General features: G+C 43.8%; 1 protein-coding gene across 8 annotated transcripts in view; it reads right to left on the bottom strand.

Moving 5' to 3' along the window:
* Filip1 (filamin A interacting protein 1) overlaps window positions 1–22,087 on the bottom strand; it is a 210,396-nt gene that overhangs the window by 5,761 nt on the left and 182,548 nt on the right. For 4 of the 8 annotated variants that reach the window (XM_076576780.1, XM_006980034.4, XM_076576781.1 and 1 more), the window contains 2 exons: window positions 11,618–14,423; window positions 7,695–8,036 (listed from right to left, as the gene is read on the bottom strand). In XM_076576780.1, the coding sequence (XP_076432895.1) occupies window positions 7,830–8,036; window positions 11,618–14,423 (3,013 nt within the window). In that variant the 3' untranslated portion in view covers window positions 7,695–7,829. Of the gene's footprint in view, window positions 1–7,177; window positions 7,633–7,694; window positions 8,037–11,617; window positions 14,424–22,087 lie in introns of those variants that run through there. The other 4 variants (XM_076576782.1, XM_076576785.1, XM_076576786.1 and 1 more) reach the window with 3 other exon arrangements.

Here is a 22,087-nt window from a genome sequence, read left to right as displayed (position 1 = left end):
TTAAAAATACTTCCGATAATCAGTTCTGTCATTTGTTCCAGAAAACTTTTGAACCGGATGATATCATCTCTCTTGGGGTTTCATAATCGTTGAGCCCTTTATTTGATTCCTTCCCAAAAACAGTTCTTCCTCCACCGTCACCAGCCCAAATAAGCCCATCGTCTCTCTAGGTTATAGGAGTCACCAATAATTGTTACTAATCACTTACTTTTCAGGCAAGCCAATCCTTACCTCTAGCACTGAATGTTATTCCCAGAACAAGCAAATTTGAACTGCTTCCCTCAAATACAACATTATCTATAAATAAAAGCAAAATGATGGGAACGTATGTAAATTTTGAGCCCCCTGTGCCCAGGTTTTACTCTTTCAGGCACACAGACTAAATGTTTAAACCTATCTTTAAAGTTAGAACTGTTAGGGTAAGGGTGCTGGAGAGACAGCGCAGCGGTTAAGAGTGCTTACTGCTCTTGTAGAAGGCCTGGATTTAATTCCCAGCACCCACATGCTGGCTCTTAACCACCTGTTGCTCTAGTTCTAGGGAATCCGGCACCTTCTTCTGGCCTCTGCAGGCTCCTACATGCACCTGGTACACATACATGCAATCCCCAGATAACTTCAGGACTTGGGATTGGGGAGACAGCTCAGTCCATGACGTGCTTGCCGTACAGGCATGAGGACCTGAATTTGGTCCCTGGAAGTCATAGCAAATGCTGGGTGTGACGATGTGCTTATAGTCCCGCACTAGAGAGGCAGAGACAGGGGACTAGATCTTGGGTGTTCAATGACTGACTAGCCACTCTAGCCTCATCAGTGAGCAGCAGGTCCCAATTAGATAACCTGTCTCAAAACAACAACAACAACAACAAACCCAGTGTGTGGGGGGGGGGTAGGGGGAAGGCTGGATATAGCTCTGTAGTACTGGATACTCTTTCAGAGGACTTGGGTTCACTTCCTAGCAACCACATGGTGGCTCATAACCACCTGCAAGTTCAGTTCCAGGGGATCTGATGCCCTCGTTGGCCTCCGTGAGCACCAGGTTTGTACACAGTGCACAGTCACACCTGCAGACAAAACATCCATACACACAAAATGATTTTTTTAAACTTAAATTATAAAGAAAATTGCCACCTTTATCTGTAAGGTCTGAATCAGCCCCTACCACCTCTGTGACTCTGCAGCTCTGTCCATCACATGTTCAGAACACAACAAAATAAAGAGAACCCAAATAAGAAAATAATCATTAGTTTCCTGGGGGACGGAGTGGTGTAAACCAGGCTCTTGCAAGCACCTTGCCATATACATTGAAGTAATCATATTATTACTGCAGAGGGAATCCAGAATCATCTAGTGAAATGCTAAACCACAAGCCATAGCAAGGTGATTTGTCAAAGGACACACAGAATTTTGGCGACAGAAAAAAAGTGCTACTCCAATCTCCTGGTTTTCAGCCTTCTCAGTAGCTTGTCCACTGTTCATCAACACCTTCTTTCTGGAGAATCTCATTAGTATTTATCCTAAATCTGAACCCTGCTAGAGGGTAGTGATTTTTGGTTTATAAAATGAGGAGTGTCCTTCATGAATCTGAAGAGCATGCCTACCCTCTGAGGCATCCCCTGGGGAAGCCAAGAAGAGGAAGGAAGGGGAAAAGGCATTTATAAGTCTGAAAATGTCTTTGTGCTTCCCATCAAGGCACCTGGATTTCCTTCAGCCCCACCAACTTCACCCCATGTTCTCACTTGGGACTTGTTAATTCCTCCAGCGAAATCCTCACAGGTTTGCAATAGGAGAACACCTTATCAGGCCCACTTCTTGCCATTTCATGGGCTGGCTTCACTTCTCTACCATCAGTACCAAGCTTTTTATGGTGATGGGCAAGCCTTTCAAATCCTAAGATAGATCCTAAGATTATAGTTCATCTTCCTGGAGACAGTTGTCTGTGTAAGAAACTCGGAACAGGGAAGGACATAACTGCCAGACAATAGAAATGAGGGCAATACAGGACAGAGAAACAAGTTGAGCAATTCCATGAGCTCAGAGTGTAGCATGACTCAGAACAAGGGAAAGGTGCTCAGATCTGAGAGCTACTGAGCCCGGCCATGGAAATGCCACTGTATCCTGTTTGGGATGAGAATTCTTTAAAGGCTTCACTAGAGGGAGGTTATGATCAACATGCACATTGGAAAGCGCAATGACAAACGAATCAAGGTTCTGAGAGACGATGACAGCCGGAGGGCGTGAGAGTGATGTGAGTGAGAAGTGATCACAACCTCAATTTAGGCACTGATGACAGAAATGGAAATGTGGGATTGGACACTAGAGAAGTGAGGGGGTTAGAGCAAACAGAACTTGCTGAAGAAGTCCACTTGGACGCAGAGAAGGAACCTACCACAGGTGACTGAGTTCCTAGCTCTGGTGACTGACAGGATCAGATCATCACTGCCGAGCTAGAAAGTAATAGAAAGGTCTTGGGAGAAGGATGGAGAGGTGCTGAGGATGGTTATGAGACAGGTAGACTGGGCAGAGACACAGTACGAAGCTGGATAACACAGTTGGGATAGAGGTTTGGGAGTCATCAGCATGTGGGTGGCCACTGAAGCCGTGGAAGTGTATAAAACAACCAGAACAAGCTTGCAAAGGAGCTCTTGACAGATGAGTGAGACACATCAATCTTAACAAGAACAGGGAGCTAAAATAGGGAGCGAGAGAGCCTGATGTTTGATCATGGGGGGAAAAAGAGCACAGCCTAAAACAACTGTCACCAAAGCCCAGAGATTTATTTTCAGGGGAAACCAAAACTGATCTTAGAGGTCCTGGTCACAGGGACAATGGACAGCACAGACTGAAATGGGGCCATGGAAAGTTGACACATGGAGACAGTGGCAATCACCTCCCCTAACCTAGTTCAAGGAGCATGACCTGCTTCAGAGAGGTTAGTACAGGTGTTCTTTCTATAGAAACTACAGAGAAATGCACTTTTGAAACAGAACGTGGGTGTTTAGACATGAAAGATAAGGAATAAAAGAAGACAGGGTCCAGGGCCTGGAAGGTGAAAGCAAGTTAAAGCACGTGATGCACAAGCCTGACGCCAGAGTTAGGTCCCTGGAACCTGTGGTAGAAAGAGAGTCAACTCCTGAAAATTGTCCTCTGACCTCTTCATGTGGGGCAAGAGAGGAGGGGAGGAAAAGAGAAGAGAGGAGGGAAAGGGAGAGGACGGGAGGGGAGGAGAAGGGGAGGGAAGGAGAGAAGAAAGGGAAGGGGAAGGGAGGAGAGGGGAGGAGAGGAGAGTCTGGATTCAGTTCAGGCAGAAGGCCCACAGCCGGGCAGCAGTCTTGGAGGACAACCAGTCCAGCTTGAGGGAAGGAAGCAGAGAGCCATACTAGGAAGGCCTCTGTGGGGAAATAGAAAACTGCTGTGTTTAAGTGTTGGAAAAATTACTGATCAGTGTTTGGCAAACCAAATGGAGTGTTTGGGAAAACTAAAATAGATACATAGGAAACCAAACAGATGAAAGATTAAAGTAATTATTCCTTGGAAGAAGTGTCAAGAGGAAGAGAGCACACTGCTCGTCCACAGCTTGGCTCAGCAGGGAACCATATTGAAATTTCCACTGTGCACACTTTATAAACACTTAGAGTATATAACTGCTATATCAAAAATATGTGACGTGAGCCAGGCGGTGGTGGTGCACACCTTTAATCCCAGCACTTGGGAGGCTGAGGCAGGTGGATCCTGGTGAGTTCAAGGCCAGCCTGGTCTACAGAGCTAGTTCTAGGACAGTCAGGGCTACACAGAAACTCTCTAAAACAACAACAACAAAGAGATAAATAATAAAAGTAAATAAATAAGTAAATGTGACATGATCATGTTGAGAGGCTAGATAAGAGGGAAAAGTTAGAAGTTTAAATGTTCACCACCAAAACAATAATAGGAAGACATAATGTATCTAAACTCCAGAAATAAGAGGCTAGAGTACAAGGACATTGTACAAATATGTTGACAAATGTCTGAAGAAATGGGTAAGAGTTGGAGAAGATGTCCCCAAGGAAAACCTTGGGTCAGAGGGGAAAAGTAAGGAATGACTATTTTTATTGTCTTCTATCATAGACTGATATTTTAACAACGTGTATGATGGATTATTTTTTAAAAAGAAAAGGTTGAGGCTGCTTTAGCAGTTACAAGCACGCTCTGCTCTTGCAGAGGGCTGGAGGTCAATGCACAGCTGGGTAGCTCCCAACTGCTGGTAACTCGACCTCCAGGAGATGCAACGTCTCTGGCCTATGAAGGGTACCTGCACTCCTATGCATTGACCCCCACACATGAACATGATTAAAAACCATGTCTCTAAAAAAGTAAATAAATAAATAAATAAAATGTTAAGGATAAGCTTGCAGTGTGGGAGTAGAGGCAGAACGTGTTTACTGTCCTGTCAACAGCTTAGGTGGGCATGGGTGGAGACGGTAGGAGCTACAGAAAAAAGCCTGCACAAATGAAGGGCAAGGCTCACTATGCTAGAAGATGCTAGAGTGTGTTTATTGCCTGCATAGAAATGACAGATAAAAAGGAGAATCTAAGGCTGGAAGTGTAGCACAGTGGTGAGCACTTATGGAAAGGGAGAGGGGAAGGGAGAGGGAATCTCTCTCCCCCCCCCCCCCCCCCCCCCGTGTTCTTCACGCACATATCTCCCTTCTTTTATTGCTTCAGATTAAAAACTAGGATGTTACAGTGCTAGACAAGTGCCCAGCACAGAACCATCTCAACAGCCCCCATGTTCTCTTCTCACCAATATTCCTATGTTTTTGCTCAGCACGGAAGTCTCATTCTCCCCTCAGTGCTCTGAACTTATGAAGGAAGGAGAACTCCAAGTCTTCTTCACATTTTGCACTCCTGGGTATGTTTCACACTGAAATGATACTCTCCTTAGGCTAAACCTCAATGCTTGGTCTTCATTTCATTCTTGAAAACAACCAAGTAAAGGATCTACTGAAACCCTTGATGAATAAATTAACATCTCGAGAGAGACCCAACTGCTATCCATCGACCTGTCCTCCTGTAAATATGATAGGAAGCCAGTGGCCCTGTTTAACCAAATGCCCTAGATATGAAGCTCACAGCACTGATGTGATAGACGAGCTGCAGCAATAGCCCATATCAGAGCATTCCCAGGACCATGTGTGGCAGGTAGTCACCATCATGGTGTCCTCAATATATTCAGTTGATTCACAGGTGTGGAAGACCAAGGTCTCCTCTTTAGCTGTGTGGATTGTACCAGCACATCCCTAGATAGTGAACTCTGTGGAAATGACATGTGCCCTACCTCTTAGAATTTCTCACTGCAGGATCCAGACAGTAGTTATACACTATACACGTCCGCCATTCTGAGACTGCTTTTATTTTAGCATACAGTAGGATTCACAACAGAGAAAAGAGTCTAAACTTTTAGCCCATTCACTCCTACAAAGTACATTAAGCAGCATCTTAAAAACATTTACCAATGGAAGACAGAGTCAGGCTGCATTTAATCCCCCACTTCCTATCCCCTGTGTATTCCACTTCTAATGCGTACTTAAAAAAAAAAGGCTATCCAATAAATGTACAGTTGGTTCTAAAATTACAAAGAGAAACTTCCCGGCGGTTGCTTTCTGTCATTTCTGAAGTGACTATGTATTGTTCTGCCAAGTTTTCTTAGCAGTTGTACTTTGTCTGTGGCTTGATGCCAGATCTACATACATAAACATCCTGTACATTTACTGTTAAGGCCTTCTGAGCACTCTCCCAGGGGTGATATCAACTTCCAGGAGGAAGTGATGTAACCATGGTGTGGGCAGGTAAAAGCAAGACATCAGCCAGTGACACTGAGTGTCAGCCACTTAAAGAAGGTCAGGCAGAGCCAAAAGGGGCCCAGCAGTTGATGCTGTTGTTGCTCGAGAGAAGAATGTCATAGAACACGAATACCTCATACCTCACAAACACAAGGTAGGCACTAGTAAAACAAGGAATGGCCTTGTCTTTGAGAGGATTGGATGTCCATTGATTCGAGTGCAGAAAGCCCCTTAAGAAACACAAATCCGTATTCTAACTGGCAAGCTGTCTTGTCCAATGATCATACACATCATACGTATCTTAGCTAATCTCTGTTTCTCTTTAACCTTCCAGACCCAGCATTCTGGGTTGTTGTTAATGTGGTTGCTAAACATATTTTAATACAAACACTGAGAACCAATGAGCAGCTGGAGACAGGTCTGCCTAAAGTGTGTGTAGAGAATTGGAGGTGGCCACACCCACCATCACACATACAATTCAATCCATGTTCTGTAGGGTATAAGGCATCTGGTTCAGAAAGGAATGCAGAGAGGTGCTTCATTGTGAAACATTGGCTCACAGTCTGAAAACAAAGCACACGTCTTCTTTTTCCAATTTGCCTTTCTCAAACACCCAAAGTGTGTGCTATCTCATGTGATTTGGGAAATTTAAGAATTCAGAAATGGAAATGTACAAATCTGGAACTCTGTAGTTACTGTAATTTTATAAAATTCACCTATGTGGCTCAGAAATTTTGGCAAAGATATGACCTGCATGAGATGGTGGTATGCTAAGCTGTGGTTTCCCAGCCTGGAGCTCATTTGTGGTTATATGACCATAAAGCACAAAACCTACTTTTTCAGGGTTAATCTCACAGACACATGGCATTCTGCATTTACACTCTGTCCCATGCTTATTAGAACATGCTCAAAAATTAAAGAAAATTATTCAAACATAAGTAAAACTGACAGTCATGATAAAGTACTTAACCACACCACACATACCAACAGGCACACACACACACACACCCCAAATCATGATCTGTTCTACATCTGCAGAGTCCACACTTAACCAAGGAAAATACTGAGTTCAATTAAACTATGGATGATGTCACTTTTTCCTTGGCATTGAAGTGTCTAAATTTGCTTGCTGCTGTTTTTTCTTCGTCACTGTTCCTGTTGAGCTTTTAAGGGGACATTTGGCCGCTCTGGTCCACTTCCCTACAATTTCAACCAATTGCACACTTGAACAGCGCAGAACTCTGATCCTAACGGTTCAAAGTTATTGTCTACGGAATCCTGGGAGTGGTTTGAGGTGGCCATAACTTCTAGAATACACACAAACACACACAAATAAATCAAACTCTCTTTTTCAGATTCCAAGTTCATCTTCGTTTTATTTCATGTCAGGTTGTTTCCTGAAGTCATATGAGGAGCTTTTGTTTTTCCAGATTTTAGAGGCCCTGAAATAGCTTTGAAAAATTTTTCCTTACATCACATATATTCAACCCAAGACTTGATAGTGCACAATGACAATGGTTAAACTCTGTCTTATTTCAAAATAGTTTTTTTTCTTTTTTTGGAAAAAAATGTAGAACTAAGTCTATTAAACTTGGCTTACAATTAGAAAATTTGGGAGCCAGCCTTCAGGAGCATGTGATTTGGCCCCCAAATCTCACTGGTGAAGAGACTGAGGGCTTCTTAGCCAATGAGCTAAATTCGATGGGGCCACATGCTAGAAGTAAAACTGAACTCAGGCCAGACCCTGTCTCAGGGTCAGCATCTTCAACAAAGCGTTCAGCAAGCAGCAGTTTTGCTAATCAGTTCTATTTCCCTGCATTGAAACAAATGCACAAAATAGGAGAAAAAAAAAAAAGAAAAGAAAATGCATGGCTATTAGATGATTATTTTATAAACAAGATACTTAAAACTTAAGTTAGTAGTACATGTAAAGGGTCGGCACACACAGAGGCAGGTTGGTTTCCATAGCAGCAGTAGCATCCTTACAACATACCCCCTTAGCCACTGCCCTCAGCCCTTCCCCCCTCCAAGAGAGGCAGTGCCGCTGGCTGCAGATTTCTTCAGCTCTATTTTCATAGACTGAGTCTCAGCTCGAGGCTGGAATTTGGTCAGATTTCCTGCTCCTGGGGCTGCCACTACTGGCTTTCCAGCTTTCATACCTTTTGACATGGGAATGCGGGTGGGTGTAGGCCGCTGAGATGACCCATCTTGTCCCGACTGTAAGAAAAAACACAGACAAAAGGGATACGTTGGTGAGTGGCCCCAGTTAGGCCCTAAACCTGTGTGTTGGCATAATTCCTGCCACAAAGGAGCATCCACAACAACCCGCCCCAGGGAAAAGGACTCAGAAAGCTGGAGTTGGCATCTAACCTACCTGGAACCCTTCCTTTCCCCTTCCTAACAGCTATGCGGAATTTCCCTCCCAAACCCAAGTTCACCTTCTTTATCCCTACCCAAGATGACCTCAAAACCTAGTTCTTAGAGGCATGCCACTGTCCTGTTTTCCTGCCATTTCAGAGGAAGTGGCTCTTTTTACCTACTTAGGACCTCAGACTTTTTAATTGGCACCCTGACCATGCCCATCTTCTTACAATGTTCCTCCCAGCGCCTTGCTTTGGTCTCTATCTGAGTCTGGCCCATGCTTCCAGTCTCTGACGACTCCTGTCTTCTCCTGATGGTTCATCCTACCCTGCCCGCCTCCTAGATGTGCCACCATGTCCTGGTCTCAGCCCTTTTAGTAAGGTTTCCACTTGTACCCTGAGAATCCCCTTGCTTGGAACTCCGTGCACCCCAGCCCTAGAACCTCTCGCCTCCAGCCCCTTCTGCAGTGCAGATCTAATTTCCAACGACTCGCTGGACATAGGCGGCAGCGTCACTTGGCATCTCAGAAAGTGTCCCACTGCTTGCTGTCATCCCCTGCAAATGTCCTTACATTTCTCACCCTGCTTACACCGCAAAGACAGTAACCCCTGAACCACCCTCTGCTTGTACGCTGTTGTAAAATTTCTTGTTGTTTTTCTCCTCTTCCTTCTGAGACAGGTTCTTACTATGCAGTGCAGGCTGGACTGAAACCACCAGCCCTCCTGCCCGTTTCCCGAGTGCTGGAGTTACTAGCATCTACCACCATACCCGGTTCTCAGTTCTATTTTCAACATGTCCCTATTTACATTGTCACGGCCACCGTTTAATCCTATACCATCTCTAGCCTGGAGAACTGGAATGGCACTTGTTAGCCTGTGTTCTCTCCTGTTTGTCCTTTCAGATGTTTGATAGAGATATCTTTCGGGAATTACGTGAAATATTTTCAGGATCATTCGTTAACTTTTCAGTGACTCCCTTTATCTATTCAGAGAAACTAAATGTGGCTTTCCTAAACCAATGCCTAATCCTGAGTGTGTTTGCATATTCTGCACCTGCACTTTCCCCACGGCCACTGCTACAGCACAAGGGGATCCCTCACTATGCCCCAAACTCACCAGGCCGCTTCACCTGGCCACGCCTTCACACATTCTGCTCATCTACACATTCCTCCCCATGCCTTCTGACCTGTGATGCCTCCTCTGGTAGTTCCTTTGTGCATACCTTTATCACAGAATGATTAAGTTCTCCTAGGCCTGCCTCACTGACTTGGGAACATTTACAGATCTCTACACCCCAGCACGGAGCGCCACAGCAGAAGTGTGGCTGAGGTACAATTAAAAAGTAAACGAATGAGCACCCAAATGAACTAGCTTCACTGATTATATTCTGAGAGTAGTCTCCTAAACCTTTTTGCTGTTCTCAATTTTATTTTGTCGAATTTACCAAAATACATGGACCGCCATCATTTAGGCCTGTGCAATCATACGTAATTGTTTTTTTAAATCTTATTTGTGTATAGGGCTTATGTGGCAGTCAGAGGGTAAGAATATCAATCTGAACTTCAAAATGAGGAGATGCAGCAGAAGAAGAATCTGCTCTACAATACAATGATTTACACCTCCACTATCTGTTTACAAAATGCAGAGACAAAAGACCTTGCCCAACAGAGCTATGCTTTGTCCTGGTGAGAAATGGTGCAGCATCCTTTGAGAAGGTTAACAATGCTGAATGCTGCTTGACTCCAGGGGAGCCAATCACTCAAAGCTTTCCTGCCGAAGCAAGGCCGATTCACACTACAAAGTCTGCCTTGAACCTGTACACAGAGAATTAGTGTAAATGATACTAAGGATATTGGAAGACGGGCCATGGCTCATGTACTTCAATAATGAGTTTGCTTTGAAGAGATTTCACCAAAAGCTATAGAATATGCTCTGTAGCTAAGAATCACAATTTCTAGCCTGTTAGTTTGAATTGATATTTAAGAGGTATGTGCTGTTGTACAGGAAATTTGTCCCCGAACCTACAGATCCAAAACAGCAGGATCTCCACGACACAGGACAACAGGATGTCCAAGAGGAGCCCCAGTGAGAGACCGTTATTGGTGGTGCAGCGGAAGCCAGAGGCCTCATGAATGACTCCTGGCAATGAACACTTGCAAGTAAAGATGAATGGAGTAAAGGGTATGCTGTGTGACTCAATGGGCCACACTACAACTTCCATGACAGGATTCTTACCCCCCGCCCCGTCCCCCCCCCCCCCCCCGTCCCCTATCTCTTATTGTTTGGTTTGGTTTAGTTTTTCTTTTAAATTTGGTTTTGTTTTATGGGGAGGTTGCAAGGGCAGAGGGTGGATACGAGGGGACAGGGAAATAAGTGGGATCAGAATGCATGATGTGAAATGCACAAAGAATTAATAAAAGTTAAAAAAAAAAAAAACCTCTTATGTTCTAAGAAATTAGAACTTCTGTTGGGCCTCACAGCCAGTGATAATAATATACCTTGAGGTCATTTAGACTACTGTGTACTCAGCCTGTTTATTTAGTCTGCTTTTAAGAGAACAGTGTAACAGTTTTACTTGCTGCAGACTTCCCATGTGATCAATATTTATCACTTAAGCTAATGCATAGTTGTAATCTTAAGTTATATACTCTTCCATACCCCTGACCCAGAATAATGCATGTGTGTTATGATAATCATTTGCTAGAAAACACAAAAACTGAAATCAGTCTTTAAAAAAAAAAAAAGAAATTTGTCCCCAGTAAATGGAGACAGTTGTTAGAAGTATTTGAAAAACACAATTTACACTTAAGATGTACTTCATACATTTTCAAACTTATCATCTCATCTAGTCATCAAATATTTATAAAAAATGCATGCTCTTTGCAAGATATTGTTAACTAAAATACAGATTTTAGACATATAGAGTCACTTCTTTTCCATTTAAAAGATTTTAATATGAAAAATTTTCACTCCTAATTTTGGAATAAAGTATGGCTGTGACCACACATAATCACTACTGAACATTTACACCATGGAAATAAACCTGGAAACAGTTTTAACTCTTCCTGTATATATACTGCTTATTTTTTTAAAAGTATTTTGAATATAGAAAAAAGTAGCACCATTTCAAAGAGATTGTCTTTGCAAGTATGTTTTGGGGTCTCCATAAACTTACGTGAATACATGAAATATTTTCTTACTGATTCAATTAATCAAAATGTGAATTTTCAGTTCTAGGTGAGATCTTTTTCCATCTGTGTAGGCAGCTGCCCGGGGAGTGTCTGGATGCAGGCTAGGGGTTTCTTTATTGTGGTGGGGCTGGTTAGTGTCCTGCCCGTCCCCCTCCCCCCCCCCCCCCCCCCCCGCCACTCCCCCACCTCCCCCACCTCCCCCACCCCCACCCTGCTTGCACTTTGCTCTGGGTCCTCCTCTACTCACCACCGACTGGGTTCCTCGTGTGGATGATGTTGTGACCGGGGTTATGGTTATAGTGCTGGTCACTTTGCTAGCACCAGGTCGTGAAGAGAGGTGGTTCCTGGGAGAGCGAAGGACTGTGCCTGTGGAAACCTCCTTCTCTGCTGTCACATTTACAGGCCTGACGGTGATAACGGGACTCACGCCTTCAGCTGCAGGCCCCGGGGATCGTTTAAACTGAGAACCCAGGTGAATGTGAATTTTATTGTCTTCCGTGGTGATGATATTGGCATTGGAGTTGTACTTCCGCACCGGGGTGGGAACAGTTTGTTTTTCTGGGGTGACTTTGAGGATAGTCCTTCCCATTGGTACTTCCTGGGATTCAGGAGAGACAGCAATTTCAGAGGGGGCTGCGGATGTTGACACCGTCATGATCTGGATGGGAGAAGCGGGCCGGTCTGCAAAGGCACCCCTTCCACCTTCCGGGCTCTTCTCTCTGGAAATAGTAGTAATCGTGACAGGGGACATGGCTCGTTCTGGGCCGAGAGTCGGATCTGCACTTTTGGGCTTTGGCGACATGACATTGGGTGATGGAATAATGGTTATCCTTGGTTTCTGATTGCCTAAGGTAGGAATGACGGTGGTACTAGAGAAAAACTCTTCAGACGTGGGGCTTGTGATCTCCAGGGTCGCGGTGCTGTTCTCGTGGTCTGGTGTCACGCGGATGTGCAGGGGCTGGCCCTGCTTTGGGGCTAGGACCAGCTCCCCGGGGTGCCCTGCACCTGGGTTTGACCGAGGCCCTTTCTCCTGTGGGGTAGAAGGGCCGTTTTCTCTTTTTCTCATCCAAGGAATCCAGGACTTCCTCATGGTGAGCTCGTTGGCTGCTGGGGGATACCTGTCGAGGACCGAGGACCGTTCCATGGGCTTCTTCAGGCCCACCTGTCGAAGATTGCTCATGATGTGATTTTCTTCCTGGAAGGATTTGCGAATGAACACAGCCGGGGTCTCCTCCTCCGCAGCATCCCCGCACACAGCCTCGGTCTGCACTCCGGTGGAGGCCACCGGCACGTCCACCATCCTCCTGCCGTTCCCGCTGGGCCTGAGGGCGCGGCTGTAGCGCTTGGACAGCTCCAGCTCTTTGGTCAGATTGAGAACCTCCCGCCCCATGTTCTTGTTCTTATTCTCTTCTTCCATAAACCTTTGCTGAAGGACCGAATAGTCCACCTGGAGCTGGGACAGCTGGTCTTCTTTGTTCATCAGCTCGTGGATCTTCTCCTTGAGAGCCTGCACCTCAGCCTGCAAATCACGACTCTTAGCCTCCTCCAGCCGAAACCTGTGCCGCAGCTCGGCTTCCTGGCTCACAGCCTCTCCTTTCTCTATGGCTTTGTTCTTGGCCATTTGGTGCTTGATTTCTTCCAGCTGCTGCGAGAGGAAGTTTGCCTTATCCTGCTCGGTTCTGAACTTCTGCTCCAACTGGTCATACTCATCCTCCGTCTTCATCAAGTCGCCTTCCACCACCTCCAGCTGCTGGAGACGCTTCTTCAGCCTCTCGATTTCCAGCGTTAGTTCCCTGATCTTATTGTCCTCGGGGCAGGTGAACTCAGGCCCCTTGCCTGACCTCCCTCGGTTTATTTCCCTTTCCACCTCCTCTATGCCATCAAGCCGCTTCTTCAGTACGTCGACGCTGCAGCTTAGTTCACAGGACCTCTCCTCTTCATTTCTCAGCTTACCCATCAATTCATCCCTCTCCTTTGTCAAACTGGACACCTTTTCCTCCATCTCGGACTTGAGTTTTAAAAGCTTCTTGCTTTCCTCGATCAGTTTTTCAGTGACGTCCATAACCTTTCCCTGTTCCACCTTAAAGTTTTTATTCAGCCCGTCCACTTTTCTCTCTTCCTGCTTTATTTTTTCCATCATATTTTTCCTTTCGTCCACCAGCATCACAGTGAAGGACTTGAGCTTCGTGAGGTCATCTTTGAGGCTCAACTCAGCCTTCTCCAGTCGACTTTCCGAGCACTCGAGTTCTTGAACGCGACTCTTGACCACCTCCAGCTCATTCAGCAGGTCTTTGGTTAGATTCTTCTCTTTCTCCAGGTTCAGGTGGAGCTGGGTGCATTCCGACTTACTCCTGCTGAAGGCTTCCTCCAGCTTCTCCAGTTCCGACATCCTCTTCTGCAGCTTCTCCACTTCCAGGCGGAGTTCTTTGCTGTGGTGTTCCTCCTCCTGCAGCTTCTTCTTCAGCTCCCGGCACTGGGCCTCGGTCTTCGTGATCTCTTCATCCTTGCCCTCCATCTCCAGCACGCGCTTGCGCAGGCTTTCCACCTCCGCCATCAGGCTGGAGTTCCCGCATTCCCCTTTGGAGATTTTATCCCTCAGCTCCTGAAGCTCTTCCTCGGCCTTCTGGAGGTTTTTGTTGGTCTCTTCCAGTTCTTCGATCCTTTGAGATAAGCCAACCAGCTTGAGCCGGAGTTGTCGGTTGTGAGACTCCTGGTTCGCCAGTTTGGCATTCATTTCTTCGTGCTCCTGGGAGAACCTCGAGGCCTTGTGTTCGAAGTCCACTTCTAACTTGAGCAGTTTCTGGCGGTCTTCTTTGGATTTGTAGGTGACGGCTTTGAGCTTCTCCTCCTCCTCCCTCAGTTTCTGGGTGAGGTCCTGCACTTTCTGACTCTGCAGGCCCAGCTGCTCAATGTGCATCTGCCTCTCGTCCACCAGCATGAGTGCGAAGGACTTCAGTTTCACAAGCTCGTCTCGAAGTTTATTGAGCCTCTTAGCATTTTCTTTTTCTTTGCGGGCTTGGTAAGCCTTTTCTTGTTCAAGGAGCTTTTTCAACCTAAAAATCAAAACATAAGCTCTATGTTAAGAGAGGAATCAGCACATCGATAAAGTCTTAGATTTAAAAAAATTTAAAAAAAAGCTATACCATGGTCCCTTATTACTGTAGAAGAGTATGACTTACCCTTCGATCTCAGTAAAATTAATGAGAAGCCAGGCTAGTAATTCCCCTTGGAGAGGGACAGTGACTACTAGGGGACATGAGAAGGGCTCAGAGGGCAGTAGTTTCTGTTTTATGATTTACTTGCTGGATTGTTTAATTTATGACATTTCATAAGCTAAACATGGGATATGAGTACCTTAGGTTGGGCAACAATAATGACTTTATGTAGTGCTTTCTGCATTCCGGGAACTAGTGTGTACTTTATCCTAACAGGAACCCTGTGAGAAAAGTACTGCTTCTTCACCATCAGGTGGGCAGTGGGGAGTGGGACATGGGAGCACATGTAACCTGCTCCATACACACAAAGTGAGTGGCAGTGCTGGAATTCATCTCAGCCATCAGGCCTCCAGAATCCTTACTTATCTCTGCCACACTGTCTAACTTCAAGGGAGAAATCTACGTAAATAAAAGAGACAGATCAGAAAAGGACTTACAGACCTTTTTATTTTGAACCTTTGAAAGAGACTACACAAGCCAGATGTGGTGGCAAATGTCTTTAATCCCAGCACTCAGGGCGCAGAGGCAGGTGGATCTCTGAGTTCAAGACCAGTCTGGCCAACAGAGAGAGTTCCAGGACAGCCAAGACTACACAGAGAGTCCCTGTCTCAAACAAACAAAAAAACCCACAACCCCCAAAATAACTACATAACTATCATCTTATTAGGGATAAGGCAAAATATGCTCTGGTACAAAAGCTTCTCTGTTCAAGCATTTCCGTTGACACGATCTGCTAAACAATGACCGGAAGCTAAACAATGGATACATAAGGGTTCATTATACTAGTCACTTCGTTTTTGAGAGTATTTGAAACTTTCCATATGGGAATTTTTAATTCTCCTTTGAAGTTTTATCTTCTCCCTGTTTCCCCAAGTCTCAGTTTCTTTCATCTCTGATATTCTAACATTCCTTATAGCGTCATGATACTCTGTTATCTGTGGTTATGATTCTTCCATTCTTCCTCACATTTTCAAAATTAAATTTGCTAGATATTTCTAAATTTTTATTTGATAGTCTAACTTGTGCTTTTTTTTTTTTTAAAAAAAAGTATTCTTTCTGCTTTGATCCGCACATATTGGTGAATTTATCTTTCTTTTTACAGTGTAAGGATGTACTCTTATGAGGAATACAGAGAGGTGAGGTCCAGCTTTATTGTCAAAGCTTTTAATAAACACCAGTTTTGAAGCAGTTATTAGTCTGTGTTCCTTCCAATATAGGGGCCTGTGTACATCCTCACTTTTCCCTGGAAATAAGTGATGTAAAATTTCATTCCCCTCGATCTCCTTGATACTTCCACTTTTTAACCATTTTCCCAAATGTATTGGTATTAATCCCAAGCTGTAATTGTCTCCTTGTGTCCTTAAGAAGGTGTCTTTCCGTCCCATGTAACCCAAGTCAGAAGCTCATTTTTAATAAAAGGGTGACTTGTAGGGTCCTGGCCCCTGTTTTGGGTAACTGTTGCCTTGCTTGTGGCCCTTGACCTTGATATCCTCCCTACACTAATTCCCTGCCAGGTTCCACCCTCCTGAATTCTTAAGGGAAGTTCCTGGTCTGTGTATCCTGAATAATAGGCGTTAATAGCTTAGATGCAAGATTGTAAAACATCAGTAGCGAACTTCTGCCCTCTGGGGTCCTCCCATTGTGCTGTAAGCCTGTATTTAAGACCTCCTCCCCACCTCAAGAAACGACATTGGGCATTTAATATATATATATATATATATATATATATACATATATATGTATGTTTATATATATATATGTATATATATAAAATTGAATTAATACTGTGAATGTAATCTATGAACACCACAAATGTGATTAATATCATGAGTGTAATTAATGAATATCATGAGTGTAATTTTAAAAATTAATTAATTAATTAAAAAAAAGAAGGTGTCTTTCACCAGCATCCCCACTGTGAACTGCTGATGTCACTGAAGTCACCCAGGGCTTGTTCTCTGCCACATCATGCTACTTCCCACTCTGATCAGCACTCCATTTTTGCTCCTCCCCACTCCAAACTCTCTTGTCATGCCTGTCTCTTCAAGAGAGAGGGCAGGTTCAAACTAGCAAGGGCATGATAGTAATTAAAGATGAATGAACCTCAAAAGAGTCAAGCTTGCATGCAGTTTGAAGGCTTTAATCACAATGCATTTTTTCCCAACTAGGGAATACTCCAGAGCTAAGCAGCTTGTTCACATGATAAGGCATGGCTTTACCAAGGAAGAAGAACCTCTTTTTAATAAATCTCCCTAGTTCTTCAAGTCAGTGACTATTATTATTACCCAGAAATAACCTAATATCATCAATGTGCTGCACTGGAGTGGGATGGGGAGAAGTGGGCAAGGCAGGGTTTTGCAGCTTCAGAGTTAAGATCCCACCTTCATTTGCAATGTTGACATTTTCTTCATCATGGATTTGTGTTACTAAAATATAGTATATCTTGATGACTGATACTCTGGCAACTTCTTAAATTTTATACTAATGTGTGAATCTCACTTGTCTCACCTCAGACCTAGCTCTGATAACTGTAAGCTAAAGAGTCATTTTGTATATATAAAGAGATGGTGGATCTTTGATAAGAGGACACAGCTTTTGACCTTTATAGGTATATTAAACTCACATTTATTATTTATTTATTTATTTATTGTGTATGTATGTGTGTGGGAGGTGGCAGTGTATGTGTGGCATATAAATGGAGGTCAGAGGACAATGTGGGGGTTGGTTCTCTCTTGCCGCCATGTAGGTCACAGGTATTGAATTCATGTCATCAGGCATGGCGGCAAGTGCCTTTACCAGTTGAGTTTGTTTTATCTCTCTTAGTAGAAAGGATATATTTATAACACCATTATATACTTTTCCTTCCTGTGAAGACCACCACAACTGTAAACCATCTTTTCTAAACCTTTGACCCTAGTCCACTGTAAAGAGACTAATAATTTAGTGACACAAATCAAAAGAGAAGAAAATTTAAAAGTCAACTTGTTGCTAACAGCTTTTGTGAGTTGCCCTTACCTCGCTATGATCAGCCCTGTAGTGACAGTCATGATTTTGTATTGTAACACTACAGCCTTTAAACTTGAGTATAATGAGCAATGTTATTACATACACTTTGGTTGTATAATCCAAGTAATTTAAAAAACGCATAACTCATAGGCAGAGCACCATGAAGTTCTACTCAATAGGATTTTGATGAGTTATGTGTAATTCTGCTCTAGAATAGAAATAAATAGTGTGTTAAGGTCTACTTACTGAAAATAACAAAAGAAGGATATGATGACTATGCCACCACCATGGCTCACCGCCCGGCTAAATTTCTGATGTTTATGAGCTACCCTGTCTTGTTACAACACCCTGAATGATCTAGACACAGTATACAATATTCCTACAGACTCTCTTCTCTCAGCTCTCAGGCTTCAGTTCTCACTTCCTAAGTTTTCTCACTTCCTAAGTTGTTCAAAGAACTTTGCAGACACTCTCAGGTTGGTAAAATGAAGAATTGCCTGAGATGAAGAAAGCAGACAGTAGTCTCCGTTTTTAAGATGTTTCCAAAAAATTGAGTAAATTCATTTTATGTAACAGTTTTCACAAGGAACAGAAAAAGCCATGAACCATATAAATTTGCCACCCAAATGCATCACCTTGGGCTCACCTTCCCAGGAGTCACTTTACCTCTCTCCCTCCCCCAGAGGGAATTTCCATATTCCATTCTCCCAAAATATGTTGCCCACGTTCATCATACCTAATTATGAGATGCTCCATCTAGGGGACAGGTGTGCATTACAGTCACGGAATACTTTCCCTCTCAATGTAAGTTCCATGGGGTGGGGGGGTTACTTCGGGATGCCAACAACAAGAGGCTATGCAGATGAATGTGTCTAGCTTCTGAGGTCACAGCAGAGGGTATCTTTTCATGTGTTAGTGTGGGCCTCTCTCTCATGGGATTTGCTTATGGTCACACAGAACATGAGGGAGATTTCCAGGAATATTCAGACAAATGAAGGCAATTCTCAAAGGTGTCTGTTGTCTCATTTTACTGGGCACATGCATGCACAAAAGTCAGGTTTTACTTTTTTTAATGTATTTATCTGGGGAGTTCCCAAAATAAAAATATTCTATTGTAAATCTTTTCATTAAGGTATATTAATCAAATTTGTTGTGGGTTAATTCATTTTCTTAAGGCTTGTTTAAAATAAAATGGACATAAATTAGGTAGCAAATTTAGGAAGTGCATAAAATCATTCATAGTAGTGCATGTTCATTTATTTATTAACTCAGAAAAGCAATCTTTCCTCCTCTTCAGAATGTATTGCCATTGCATTTAAAGATCTTTTAAGAAAAGTTGTTAAATATATGTTAATATGAAGGTTTATTACATATTTTCATTATTATGTTAAGATTTATCTAATTATTATTTTAGCCAATCTTGGGACAACTTTACAGCTAATGAAGGAGGGAAAATCAACAGTCAAAATGGTTATTTTAATTTTACATCAATTTTTGACTAGTCTTAATCCAGACAAGAAAGAAAGCAGAACTCATTTGAGCTTTCAGAAAGGGTCGTCAGTTTTACAACTTAAGGGGTGGGAGTTAAAGATCCAGGCAGGCAGGTCAGTGGTGAACCTAAGATTTCCATGACTATTGAACTCAGAATTTTTGTCACTTTCATCACAGAGACAAACTATTACTAACAATAGGGTTACACAAATGAAATCTGACAGTACAGACCATGCCATTCGCCCTTTTGCTCAAACGTCTTCAAAACGAGTCCTGTGAATCCGAAACAATCTTATGAAAACTAGATTTCTTTCTGAAACACAGCGCCCTCCAGCCCTACTGAGCATTAACTAGAAACTGTTTATTTTGATATGCTTTGCTGAAATCAATGTTCCTCAATGTTTGAAAAGCCGCCGAAGCTGAACTTTTTTCACAATTGTTTAATACGATCCGAACCTCACTTCCAAACCCACTTTGAAATCAAACCTGTTTGCTTAAGCATCTGTTATCACTGCTGCACTCAAGTGTTTCAGAACAAACACAGCTTTCTTCAGAGCCCTGCGCTCTAATCACTGCCAATGTTTACCAGACTCCACATCGCAGAGGGAAAGATGAGCAGCACATTCATGGAACCAGAGCAACCAAAATACTGACAGCAACATTATCCTTAAATTAGCACAAGTTTGTTTTGCTTTGGTTTTGCTTATCATGCATTATAACTACGCGTTCAGCAAGGCGTCCTGTTCAAAGCATTCAGAACACATCAGTTGATCTGAGGGTAAAAGATAGGGATTTTTTTTTTTTTTTTAGTTCTGACACAAATTCCCCGTGGTTTCCGCAGAATGAGATTTCCCCCTCCATCAGAAAATCAGTGCTCATCATACCACAAGGTGCAGCCTTGCCGGTTTCAGTCAAAGGTTCTGAAGCCTCAGGAAAAGTCACGATAAACGTGATTTTCGAGGGTTGTCACCATCCACATTCAGGGAAACCTGTAGCCGCGAGCTGAAAGCCTGCTGTCCCTGCAGCCCTCATCAGTTAGTCAGGACACCACAAGTGTCCAAAGCCAGCTTCCAAGAGGCTCTGCAGTAACTCTGAAGAGAGGGGATTCACTGCCAGGGAAGCCTCTTAGCAAATGAAAAGCGTGTGGACTGAAGAGCCAACATCGCTTACATCACAGCAGAACTTGACTTCCTTACCTTCTGACTAGAAAGCGTGCCACTTTTTGTTTTTGTTTTTGTTTGCTTGTTTGTTTTTAATATAAGGAGGTACTGAAGTTTGTTCAACAGCAGCAGGCCTTGCTCACAGGGAATTAACCATCGCATTCCGGTCCTGCCATTCCAACAAAGCAAGGTGGACATAGCTTGGCCCCCCCCCCCACCGCCCCCGCTAAGTGATGACGTCATTCTTCCCTTACACGGTTCATTATTGTGCAGATTTTACTTTGGGGCTGTGAGAAGAAGGGGTGGGGCTGTCCTGGGCTGGAAAGGCGGGGCCTCTTTAAGCAAGAATTGTGCTGAACCCAGAGAAAAATGTACCAGGGAGAGAAAGCCGAAGCTGAAGAGGGCGAATGTGAAATAAAGAAGAGATATGGATAAAATGTCTGCATTTTTTTTTTTCTTTTCAAACTGCTAACCATGCAGTTCTACTCAGTACAGGCTGGAATTAAAACAGGATCCCACCGGAGCCTCATCTCTGATGCATCCCGTAGGAGAGAACTCAGCCAAACTGCCTGGTAACTCAAGAGCAACACAGGAGCACGAACTATAGAATGGCAAGAACTCTTTAAGGATGACTTCTGTCTTCAGAAGAAAAAAAAAAATCCTGTCTATATGCACGTATGGGTGTGTGGGCACACAGGAATGGTGCACGTACACATGCATGCACATACACGTGGAGGCCCAATGTTGACCTAAAGCGGCTTCCTTAATTATTGCAGCAGGGTTTTTCACTGAATATGGAGCTCAACCTTTAGGCTAGTCTATGTAGCCATCTTGCTCTGGGATTGCCTGTCCATTCACCCGCTAGGCACAGGCTGGCCAGTATACCCACCTGACTTTCCCTGTAGATTCTGGGGATCCCAACTCTGGTCCTTGTTAGGTCTCAAACCCAGGACAAAAGGCACACTGAGGTGTCTCTTAACATATCGAAGCTGCCACTGGCCATCAAGTTCTCCCAGCATCCCTCAGTCCCCACCTGTTAGGAGTCCTCCTGGCTGGTATTCCCTGCCCACTTCTTTGAATTGTCTGTCTTTGGGCTGCCCTTCCTGAGCGGCTCCGCCCTGTATAACTCAGCCATCTTGGCTACAGTGGTCCCTTTGTGCCCTTTTTGACCTCCTGTTTCTCCCTTCTCCCTCCCTCTCCCCCAGCACGGCCTGGTCCAGTCTGTTGGTCATGTCCACTCTAGACTCTCCCAGGTATCTGTGCCTCTGCCTCTGTGTTCTCCTCTCTCTATATAACAGAAGCCACGACCTCCTAGGAGCAGTCATGTCCTTTTTTTATTCCTTTTTCCCCCACTGTCCTCACAGCTGCTGGGCAAACATTTCATTGCTGAGCCTTCCCCCTAGCGATGTCTCTAAAGTATGTTTTTAACCTGATTTTAAAAATTTTAAGTGAAACAAAACAAAACATTTGGTTGGTTTTGGTTTGGTTTTTCAAGACAGGGTTTCTCCCTGTAGCCTTGGCTGTCGTGGAACTCGTTCTGTAGACCAGGCTGGCCTCAAACTCACAGAGATCTGCCTGCTTCTGCCTCAAGAGTGCTGGGATTACAGGTGTGTGCCAACACACCCTCCTTAGATGTCTAACTTCTTAATAGTGTGGACTGAGTATAATCCTTAGTACATGTTTGAAGGTTACAGTCCTTAATAAATAATAAAGGTGTGCGAGTTACTTTGGTAAAAGTTACACAAAGCAACATTCATTGCCAAAGTAAAATGACAGATATTAACTTACCAATGTTATCATAAATGGGGAAACTGAAATTAAAGAAGAAAAGGAATGACTGCTTCT

This window comes from Peromyscus maniculatus, chromosome 7 (genome assembly GCF_049852395.1).
Source record: "Peromyscus maniculatus bairdii isolate BWxNUB_F1_BW_parent chromosome 7, HU_Pman_BW_mat_3.1, whole genome shotgun sequence".
NCBI classification, from domain to species: domain Eukaryota; kingdom Metazoa; phylum Chordata; class Mammalia; order Rodentia; family Cricetidae; genus Peromyscus; species Peromyscus maniculatus.
Note: the sequence above shows the minus strand (reverse complement) of the source record. Positions and strands in the feature narration are given on the sequence as shown.